The sequence below is a fragment of the Notolepis coatsorum genome, assembly GCF_963971535.1.
Source record: "Notolepis coatsorum genome assembly, chromosome: 2".
In the NCBI taxonomy this organism is placed as follows: domain Eukaryota; kingdom Metazoa; phylum Chordata; class Actinopteri; order Aulopiformes; family Paralepididae; genus Notolepis; species Notolepis coatsorum.
The window spans coordinates 107,456,156-107,468,070 of NC_140166.1; the positions used below are offsets into that span (position 1 = coordinate 107,456,156).

General features: G+C 43.6%; 1 protein-coding gene across 1 annotated transcript in view; it reads left to right on the top strand.

The window, feature by feature from the left end:
* The window catches only part of LOC311248942 (electron transfer flavoprotein subunit alpha, mitochondrial-like), a 92,777-nt gene extending 82,870 nt beyond the window's left edge, over positions 1-9,907 (top strand). Inside the window, exon 12 of the mRNA XM_084338187.1 lies at positions 9,253-9,907. Within this exon, the coding sequence (XP_084194313.1) occupies positions 9,253-9,288 (36 nt within the window). The 3' untranslated portion in view covers positions 9,289-9,907. The remainder of the gene's footprint in view (positions 1-9,252) is intronic.
* The last annotated feature ends 2,008 nt before the right edge of the window (positions 9,908-11,915 follow it).

The following is an 11,915-nucleotide window of genomic DNA, read 5'->3' on the forward strand; positions in this document are numbered from 1 at the left end:
TCATTAGCACTAAAAGTGATTCTCCTTTTTTGCATTAAGTGTAAACAATGATAATGAATACTGTGCTCATGTCTAAAAATACCTATAATACTTTTTAAGTGATAAAAGTTGACATAACTGAATTATGGATTATGCGATGGATCCCTTCATCTATCCAGATATCTTAAAAGGTACATATTATGTATGTTTTCTTTTTTTGATCATGGTTTTTTTATTTGAAATTGTTTTTACAGGCGGTCCCACATGGGCCAAAAGAAAATAAAAATTAAATAAGGCCCTCCCTCCCTCCCTCCCCCCATTCTACAATATCTTAGATTGTTTATTAATCATTGTTTTTCCTTTTAGCTTTTAAATCACCCGACAGCAGTCACATATCTCTTGTATTCTGCAGATAGAGAAGAAGAAAAGTAAGAACATAATAGGAAAAATAAACGGTAACAAGCTGAGAGACCAGGGAAGCCAGTCAGATTGCCTCCGTCACATTATCCGCTTCCATACCCTCAAAGAAAGTCAGGAAAGGATCCCAAATATTGTGGAATTTTTCGGTACAACCTCTGATAGTATACCTGATCTTCTCCAGTTTAATATGATACATGACCTCTCTCATCCAGTGGCCGTAGACAGGTGAACCCGGGTCCTTCCATTTGAATAGTATCAGCCTTCTGGCCAAAAGTGAGCAGAAGGCCAGCATTCTAGATTCCCACCATCTAAAGTGGATGTCCGCTGGGGCCACTCCGAATAATGCAATATATGGTGATGGTTCCACTTCCTTTCCAAATATCTTAGAGAAGGTGTCAAAGATGGTCTGCCAGTAGGTGTGCAACTTTGGGCACGTCCAGAACATGTGGAGCAGAGTGGCCGGAGCCTGTCTACAGCGGTCGCATAGAGGGTCTATGTCGGGATATATCTTAGAGAGCCTGTCTTTAGACCAATGCAGTCGGTGTACAATTTTAAATTGGATAACCGCATGTTTAAGGCAAATGGAAGAGGAGAAAATCCCCTGTATTATCTTGTCCCATGTGACCTCTGTGATTGGTTCACCTAAGTCAGTCTCCCATCTGCCCCTGAGGAGGTCTAAAGGTGTCGAGTTGCTTCTATTAAGTAGTTCATAAATTCTGCTTATAGCCTGTTTCTGGATCAGTTTACAGTTCAAGATTGAGTCTAAAAGGGAGGCCGGAGGACACTCTGGGTAGCAGTCCGAGTTCGAAGTTACGAAGCTCCGGAGTTGCAAGTATCTATAGAAGTGTGACCTAGGGATCTTGTATTTCTGTACTAGCTGTTCAAAGGAGGCAAAGTTGCCGTCTATATAGAGGTCAGACAGCGTAATCACTCCACTCCCAGCCCAACTGTCGAAGGCCTTATCCATCATTGATGGGACAAACATGTGATTTCTTGTGATCGGAGCAGCCAGTGATGGTTCCCTGAGGGAGAAGGTTCTTCTAAATTGGTTCCACCCTTTTATCCAATGGATGACAACTGGGTTCGAGGTAAAGCTAGATATGGGCTGTGTGAACGGGAGCTTAGCACATAACAAAGCAGATAGGGAGGTGGATTTAACCGACGCACTCTCCAGTACTGTCCACCAGGGGGCTGTATCCTCCCCCCTTACCCAGTATAATAACGATCTTATGTTTGCTGCCCAGTAGTAGTAAATAAAGTTTGAAAGCGCCATCCCACCCATTACGCGGGGTCTCTGCAGCATAGATCTTTTGATCCGGGGCAGTTTTTTGTTCCAGATAAAGGAAGATATCTGGTTGTTTATCTTGGAGAAGAATGTTTTGGTCAGAAAGACTGGAAGACTCTGAAATACATATAGAAATTTCAGCAATACATTCATTTTTATTGTGTTGATTCTCCCACCCAGGGATAGCGACAGGGGGTCCCAACGTTCAACACATCAGGTGTTCCGCGTGGAGAGGGGCTATACAGGATATTTAGGAGGCGTCTGATATTAAAGAAAGAGTACCGATTCTTGATGAAGCCTGTTTGGTCCGGCGAGATAATTGAAGGGAGAACCCCCTCCAGACGACGGGCCAGAACCTTAGCGAGAACCTTGACATCGCCGTTAAGGAGGGAAATTGGACGGAACGAGCCGCATTCCAGGGGGTTCTTGTCTTTTTTTTTTCTTTTTTTTTACTTTATTTTTTAGCGTTTATCGCTTTTCTGGTCAAGCATGACCGACAGATACAGGGTGAAACAGGATATAGAGCAGGGGAAGACATTCTGGCAAATGACGGCGGGTCCGGGAATCGAACTCGGAGTCCACCAGATCCGTGACGCAGCACGGTTTTCCCCGACGCAGAAATAGCGCCGAGATATGCGGTGAGCTACTGGAGCCCCCCGGTTCTTGTCTTTCTTAAGGATTAAGGAGATAACCGCCTGGCGCATGGTCGGAGGAAGAGAATTTGTTGAGAATGATTCGTCGAATACGGCTAGCAGCAGTGGGGACAGTTGGGTTGAGAATTTTTTGTAGAAGTCTGTAGGGTAACCGCCTGGCCCCGGGGACTTGCCACACTGCATAGATCTAATCGCTGACGTAATCTCCGCAACCGTAAGTTCCTCCTCCAGATCTGCGGCCCTCTCTGGGTCGAATGTCGGGACGTGGAGGGTCCTATAGAAATCGTCTAGCGTGGAGGGCCCCACTTGCGAGTCCGAGGTGTATAACGATTGGTAGAAAGTTTTAAAGCTTTTATTAATTTTAAGGTTGTCAGTGGCTTTTGAGCCCCGCTTGTCGTTGATAGTGGGGATGGACTGGTTTGCAGTTCTTTGTCGCAGCTGATGGGCAAGTATCCGTCCGGCCTTCTCCCCATGTTCATAGTACCCCTGTCGCATTTTAGTAATGAGGTACTCAGCCTGTCGCGTTGACAGGAGGTCAAACTCAGTTTGCAGCGTTATATGTTTTTTCAACGTGTCGGTTGATGGCGAGTGGCTATGTAGTCTATCTAGCTCCAAAATGTCGTCCGTCAGTTGCTTAAGGCGTGCCGTGTTTATCTTCTTTTGGTTGGCGCAATATGAAATCACCTGTCCCCTTAAGTACGCCTTCAGTGATTCCCAAATGGTTAAAGAAGACATTCCCGGAGTCTTATTAATGTCGAGAAATAATGTAATTTCCGAGGTGATGAAGCTTGTGAAGGCTTCCTCCGACAGGAGCAACGGGTTGAGTCTCCACTGGCGGTGACCGAGCCGTGTATTCGGGATACTCATTTTCATAACTAAAGGACCATGGTCTGAGATAACTATCGCTCCGTATTCGCATTTGGTTACGAGGGGAAGGAGTCTCTTATCCAGGAGAAACCTGTCTATGCGCGAGAAGGTATTATGGACCGGGGAAAAAAAGGAGTATCCTCTGGATGTAGGATTACGAAACCGCCACACGTCAGCTACCCCATATGATTTAAGAAAGCGCCGGATTGCACGGGACGAGCTAGACTGGGGGGCCTTCCTGGACGAGCTACGGTCCAGCACCGGGGAGAGTGCACAATTCATGTCGCCGCCAAGGATGAGTTGGTGCGAGGTCATATCTGGTAGGCGAGAAAAAAGGCTGGTGAAGAACGTAGGGTTGTCTCAGTTTGGTGCGTAGATATTAGCCAAAATGACCGGAAATGAATGCAGTTTCCCCACCACTATAATATAGCGCCCTGCAGGGTCACTTGACATAGTAAATGGCGTGTTTTTATCTATCAAAATGGCTGCTCCTCTGGCCTTTGTGTGGAAGTTGGAGTGATGCATCTGTCCCACCCACCCTCCCCCAGTCGAGCATGGTCCGCAGTTTTTAAATGCGTCTCCTGTAAAAACGCTACGTCTGCATTGAGTTGTTTTAAATGTGTAAGTACCTTCTTACGCTTTACTGGGTGGTTGAGTGATTTAACATTCCAACTCACGAAATTGACAGAGCACCCTTCCAGCCCCATGGTATCACCCGTGTCGATCATAGTAGATGAGAGAGGCCATGCATCTGGAACCTAGAGAGAGCTCAGCACAACTGCAGGTGAAAAGCAAAACAGACGTCTGATCAGTTAAGCATGTTGAATGTACAAGTCCGGTAACCCCCCCCCCCCCCCCCCCCCCCCCCCCTGACACCTATAAAAAACAAGGTGCCCAAAATACCCTTCAGAAACTAATCCACACATAATGTGCTTATGTTGGAGGTGTTCTACCTATGGAGCCAGCCGCTCAGGCCCCCGTCGAGCCCCTTAGGTAAAAGAAAATAATAAAGCGAAAGAAAAGAAAAGTAAGAGTAAAAAGTCCTTTCTCAGATCTTGGTATTATATAAGGTCTTCAGCTGTCCAGTGGGATACACCCAACCAGGTAGGGTAATATAGGTGGCAGCGGTGAACGGTAAGCATAACAATAATATATTAACATTAACAACCTCACATCAAGCAGGCCCTGAAATAAGGCAGAACATCTTACTCCCGAGCAAGGGCAACCAACATGCCCCGTTAAACACAAAAAAGGGTGCCTGATTGGGTGATATAGAATACAATTAATTGGAAGAGGTGTGGGAGTGTGCATGTGTCCATGCGTCTACAAATGGGTGTGTACCTGGGCATATGCCCTTCAGTGTTCATGCATTTGCGTGCACGTGAACCTATGTGTGTGTGTGTATGGATGTATCGGACACAGCCAAGGTGTAAACGTATGGGTGTGTTTGTTTAACCTTTATTTACCCAGGGTAGGTTCGCTGAGCACAGATGCTCTTTTTCAGCTACGCCCTGCTTCACATTCACACAGTTCCATTCATACCTGGGAGCTGCCCAGTACAACCACATTCTGACACCATTGGCCACTGAGCAACTCCACTGGAGCAGTTGGGGGTTAAGTGCCTTGCTCAAGGGCACTTCAGCGGCAGATTTTTCCTGCCAGTCCCGGGGATCGAACCGGCGACCTTCCGGTCACAAACCCGCTTCTTTTTTTTCTTTTTTTATCTTTTTCCCCCTCCATTTTCCTCCTATTTTCTCCCATCCCAATGTTAGTCGTATGCCAATTCCCAATCCCTTCCTGGTCGCTGCGCACTTACCCCCCACAGTCAGATCATCTGGGAGAGTGGAGGCTATCACGTGCTTCCTCCGACACACGTCCAGCCAATCAACCGCTTCTTTTCACCTGGCAGCGCGGATCCTCCCTGAGAGGGCGTAGCGTGTGGAAGGATCACACTATCCCACTCAGGTCCTATCCGCGCTTAGCAGGCGCCCCGACCGAACTGTAGGAGTCGCTGTTTACAACGACCCGGACCCACCCCGCCAGCTTCTCCCACCCTCTAATACAGCCAATTGTATTAGTGTGAACGGCCAGCCAAGCTGGTGACAACCCCGGAGCTGTGAGCTGGATTCGAACAGGCGAATCCAGCTCACAGCTTCGGGGTTGGTGACGAACGCAATCTCCGCTACGCCACCTAACCGCCACAAACCCGCTTCTCTAACCATTAGGCCACCGCTGCCCCCTGCGTCATCCTAGGTGTGAGCATGTGTGTACATATTTATATGTCTGTATGTGTATACGCACATTGTCCTATTGGGGCCAAAATTATACACTGTTCACATCGTCTGTACATCATAAGTATAGGGCAACGAATTTGCTGGAGATTGGTGAGTCACTTAGCTTGGTAAATGGTGTCCAGTGGCGTCCTCTCAATGCTAGGCAGATGATGCTACACATAGATGATAACACAGTAGACATTACAGTAGCCTCTATATATATATTGTCCTGTTGGAGTTAATATGATACATTGTTCACATCACCTGCATATCATAAGCAGCACGTACACATCGATACATCTCTCTTTCTATGTGGTCTCACCCGCTGCTGCGTGCACAATGTTCTTTCTGACGTATCTCATTGCTTCACCTGCATCAATGAACTCTTTTTCTTTTTCCCTGTGCGTGATGCGAAGTCGGGCTGGAAAAAGAATGCCGTATCGGATGCCTTCATGGCCGCGTAATATCCACGCCGGCCATCTTTGACGGTGTGGACGGTGGTGGCCCAGAAGTGGAATTCGAGGCTTTTTCAGGCCTACTTGTAATCGGGACGAATCCGTGTTTGCGTAGGCTTGATGCCATCTGTCCGTGTAAAAAATGACCAACGGTTTGAACAAATGTACCCTGAGTAAGATTCACTAAGTTTTGTAAATCCGTAAGCTTATTAAATTAAGATAAAATAACAAAAAGTAGAGGTTCGATGGGAGCGAGAACAAAAAGCGTATTACTCCATTGCTCGCCTAGCCACGCCCCCTTATTATGTATGTTTTCTACAGGTTTATATGACTTCCTTGAATCTATAGAACATGTTTGAATTCTGAACAGCTTGTTCATCTGAAGACTTCAAACTCTGGCCAAACAGCAAGGAGTACATATGTAATATTTCTGTAACAGACTTGCAAATGCATACAAAGACTGCATGTTCCCCAGTATGTCTAATTCACGATAGCATTTGAAATGTTAATTTGTCTTTTAATCTGGCCAGCCCTGACAGATAGATGGGACTGAGGGGAATGGTAATAGGTAAGGGATGTGTTCTGACGTGACCCATCAAATGAGAGAGATAATTTCTTTAGTTTTCGGTATTATCATGAGGTTTTGTGAGGTCAAAGTGACGTTTAGGTCCAAGTAACTTGTGTGAATAACTACTTTTAAAATAATTACATTTAAATGTATTTTTAGAGTGTTTTCTTTCCCTATTAAGGTTTTGTGGGAGTTGTTCCTATTATCGGGGTATGGTCATAGGGTGTCGTAATATGGGCTTGTGAAGCCTGTTGAGACATGCAATTGTGATAATTGAGCTGTACTGTACGAATAAACTTGACTTGATTTGACTTGACTTAAAGATAAAACATTTAACTCTGTCTTTGACCTTTAAGGTTTTATTGATATATTATTGATTGGTATAGGGAAATTCATATAAATAACTGATGTTAATGGCAATAAATGTCTTTTAGACAATGACCAGATCAGAATTGATGATATTGGTGATAACAGTACTACAGTCTGATGCATTCAGTCATTTTCATTTGGAAGTTGCGATGCATACTGTATAATTGATGTTTTCTGTCACAATGTGTGGATCTTTGTCTGTTTTAACGTTTTTGGCACATTTTATTAAAACGATTTGTAGCCACTATAATTGGTGCCTAATTGATGAATTCAGAATATGAATGTAGTTGGTAACACTTCAGATGGCTGTATTAACCAAAGACATGAACATTAACATCAAACAAATATGTAAGAAAGCTGTAAGTCTCCTCTTTTCAGCACTGTATAAATCTTCAAAATGTGTCTGGAGGGAGGTTTGTGTGACTGAAAATGATATGGCGCCACTCTAAATGTCTGACAAGCCACTCTTTACTGGATAGAATTCATCCTGTCGGAGTTCTAAGAGCAGATGGAAGTTGTCTGATCGCTCTCTGTCTCAGGCTTTGAGGAGGAACCTCAGCGGTAACCTAGTCTCTAATCGCTCTCAGGCTTTGAGGAGGTTCCATCGCGGTTATCCAGAATGAAAACAACGGTCATGTAATCTTAATGCAGTCAAAGTGACTCCCTCTGAGCCGTTATTAAAACATTTCAATTATTAAGATAAGTGTCTAATGGTCACTGTGAACTCACCCTGCCTTAAGCGTGACAGTGACTTACCTCCTGGTTCGCCAGAGAGGTCCCAAAAGCAATTTAGCCCCTTAGCCTGTCTCCTAAAAGAACCAGCGGCCCAGACTGTCAAAAGTTGAACGCTCATTCAAACTATTGCTGGAGAATATATATTGACAAATTGGGTCCATATGAATCATTTAAGCCTACCTTTTCATTAGGCATAAGCCAAGGGGATTTGGCTTTGCACACATTACTTACTGTTAATGATTAATAGTAAATGTCTCAACTCATGCTACTTATTGTATTCAGTGTGGTCTCTGCAATACTAAACACAGTACAATTCCTTCCACAGCCGCAACCATACTGTATGCCACATATTGCTAACACTGATGTGCATATGAATGAATGAATTTCATTATTATTCATTATGAATTGAAAATGGGGGACCCTGATGTAAACGAGACGAAAGTCTTTCTCTGGTCTGCATCCCCTTAACAATTGTGTGTATTGAGCCGTACTGTATTGTACGCGTTCTGCAATCTGTTAATACAGTTTTCAATCAATCAATGAACAGTTTTACTGTATGTGTCATCTAGTGTCTATTGTTTGTGGTGCTGTCCCTGTGTACTGTATGTGAGATCCTGTTGTCGTCATATCATTATGTATTTGTTGAATCTTGGAACTTGCTGGTATGCACAATTGTCACCAAGACAAGTACTTGTACATTAACTGTATTTGCCGTATAGTTCTCATTAGTATACAGTCCAGTATACTGTTTTTGCACACACAAAATGTCTTTATTCTTATGTACTTAATTATTGAGTGAAGTTAATCATGAGTGCAGTTTGGCACCATGCCACCCCTGCATGCCTACAACATGCAACCTCCACTGCAGTGAAGACAAGTGGCCAGTGTTGGCTTTCCCCTGGGTTATATATTCACTCTCATCACACCGGCTCAGTGGCCTCGTGGGTAGAGTGTCCGCCCTGAGTTCGGGAGGCTGGGAGTTCAAGGCCCGGCTGAGTCATACCAAAGTCTATTTAAAAAAAAATGTACCCATAGCCTCCCTGCTTGACACTCAGCATCAAGGGTTGGTTTGGGGGGAAGTCCTTGCGACCTACTAGTGTCATGTCCAAGGGGTGTACTTGTACATCAAGCTGCCTCACGCTACGGAAACAGGAGATAGGCTCCTGCCCCATGTGCCGTTACAGCTTGAGAACCATTGGTTCTCAAAGGCAACTTCTCATCACTTACATGCTTTGTTTACCTGGTGTCTCTGAGCCATGGCTCCTCCACACTTGAGTTCAGCCATAGATTCAGGAGGTGGCAGCAACAGTGCCAAGCTTTGTCTCTCCCAATGAAAAGCGTCTCCATTTGGCAGAGTAAAAGGCCAGTGGCTTCATCTATTTGTTTTACCACGCAGTTCACTTATTTACCTGTTCCATGGCATGTGAAGGTGTTTAGTCAACTCCATTGAATTGATAATAGTAACAGCTTGCCCGTTCCAGATCTGTGACTTGCTGGCGGATCACTTTATCTATTGGCTATGCTCAGGTCTCACATTGCTGCTGCAGATGCAATTGGACAAGCCTGTTGTTGCCAATTACATTTTAAAAAGCTTGTATAAACAAAACAATTATTTAAGCTATTAATATTCCTCTCTTTTTTCCACCAGGCTGTTCCTGAGATGACGGAAGCATTGAAAAAGTGATCACCATCTGGTCAAGGTCATACCATATTTACAAATAAAATAAAACCACTGCTAATTTGATGCACGTTAACTATATACCCAAATGATAATCCTGCCTTGTACGCGCTTCATTATTCTGGTGCATTTGTAATAGGTGCTTTGTCTTTAGATGTAATACATCTTTGATTGTGTATTTTGTAATTATGAACAAAGCTATCATATACAGTATACACTCAAATGTTGCCACTTGTATTGTGACGATAATACTTTTTGTTAATTTTACATTATATTCTGGTCCATTGTGATTGTGGTTATTTCTTCTATGAGTATTTGTACTCTCTGTATATTGATAATTTAATCATTATGTTGGAGAGAGAAATTAATGACTATTAAATGAGTGACTACTAAATGTGAATTTTGTAGCTGGTCTGTGTTTGTAATTTTTCTATGAATCAACTGCTGTCTCCTTTATCAAGAACAGCAGCAAAACATTATCAGTTGTTCAAATGCTCAAGGAAAATATCCTCAATGTAACATTCAGACAATTGATTGATTGAAAACGTTATTAACAGATTGCAGAATGGGTACAATACAGTACGGCTCAATACAACAACTGCTAAGAGGATGCAGACCAGAAAAATACTTTTGTCTTGTTTTCAATTCATCAAGACATTTATGACATATATAAGACATACAAATATAGAGTACTGTACTGTTTAAGAAAAAGAGATCATAAAAAAATATACATCCAAATGGGAAGAAACTGTACATTGGAGGATTTTGACGTTTACCGGGGCCAGTTTCATAGACTCGTCATAGACTCCTATGACGTGCAGAAACATAAATTGCATGGTACTCCCTTTTAAGCTGATTGAAGCAATCCTAGTATAAATATGTCTAGAATGATCTTTTACAAAGACATCTGGTTCACAGCCTAGGTATGATTTCTTCAAAATAAAAGCTTAAAAAAATTAAGAAATTGCTCAATTGAAAACGTAATTGTTATTAACAATTAAACGTCCTCCAGATACTTGTAAACACTTGACAAGCAACAAAATGGTACAATAGTTTATCTTGTAAATTAATGATAAGAGAGAAGCTAATTAGGGGGTTCAATTCAATTCTCATTAGTAGACATTTATAATGACTGGACCAATTAGTCTTTGTTGTGACAGGTCTTCCAATGTTAATAACCTTAAATAATTTACATGCTTCAGTGTGACATGCAATGCAAATAAGGAAGTCAGTCACTAATGCAATAGTGTTGTACTATGTGTACGGTGATGTTGATTATGTGATTCTTAAGCCAATGGGAACATACGGTCCCTGTCCACAAACTTGACTGTCTTCCAGTCTTGTTTTGTAGTGCATCCCATTGTGTGACCTCTACGTTTGTATTAAAGATTTATTGTTACAATGTCTTTAACTCAGACTAATTTAAAATGACTGTTTGTATTTACCAGAAAACATTAAAAAAAAACATTTTAAATATTTTTTTATTCAAATTATATGACACCTGCAGTTGGCAATGTGTTCCTCCGTATTAAAGGCCCATACAATTACTTCTCACCATTACCGAGATTGCTCCTGTCTTTAACTAATTGTGTTAGTAGGTGTATACAGTGTATATTTTAGCTGATCTCTACTAAACCTTACTAAATACCATTCAGTGTGAGGAGTGTTTATGGGGGTGAACACTAGGAAAGCTGCAGGCCCAGATGGGATAACAGGATGAATACTTAGGTCCTGTGCTAACCAGCTAGCCCCAGTGTCCACCACTATATTCAACCTATCCCTGCCCGAGTCCGTGGTCCCTGCCTGCTTCAAGGTGTCCACTATAATCCCTGTACCAAAAACTCCTCCCCAGCAGGCCTAAATTACTACAGACCGGTGGCACTCACCTCTGTGGTCATGAAATGCTTTGAGAGGCTGGTCAAGGATTACATCTGTGCCTCCCTCCCCAGTAACATGGACCCATTGCAGTTTGCATCCAGGACAAACAGGTCCACTGACGATGCGGTCTCCCAGGTACTGCACAACACCCTTTCTCACTTTGACAGTCAGAAGGGGGGCTATGTGAGATTGCTGTTCATTGACTATAGTTCAGCTTTCAATACCATAGTCCCCACCAGACTGGCTGACAAGTTGATCGATCTGGGTCTGAACCCCACCCTGAGCGCCTGGATCCTGGACTTTCTGACCGACAGGCCCCAGGCGGTCAGGGTGGGTGGACATACCTCCAACTCAATCACCCTGAGCATCGGGTCCCCCCAGGGCTATGTTCTCAGCCCATTGCTGTATTCGCTGTACACACATGACTGTGTGGCCAGGTTCAGCTCCAACTCCATAGTGAAGTTTGCGGACGACACGTGGTGGTGAGTCTGAGCTCTGACAACGACGAGAAGGCCTACCAGGAAGAGATTGATGTCCTGGCACGCTAGTGCCGGGATAACAGCCTACTCCTGAACATTGGTAAGACCAAGGAGCTGATCGTGGATTTTAGAAGAATACAGCAGGGGACACACGCCACTGTGGATAAATGGGGCTGTCGTGGACAGGGTGAGCAGTTTCAAGTACCTGGGAGTCCGCATCACAGAGGACCTGACATGGACAACACATAGACACTGTGGTTAAAAAGGCAAAGCAGC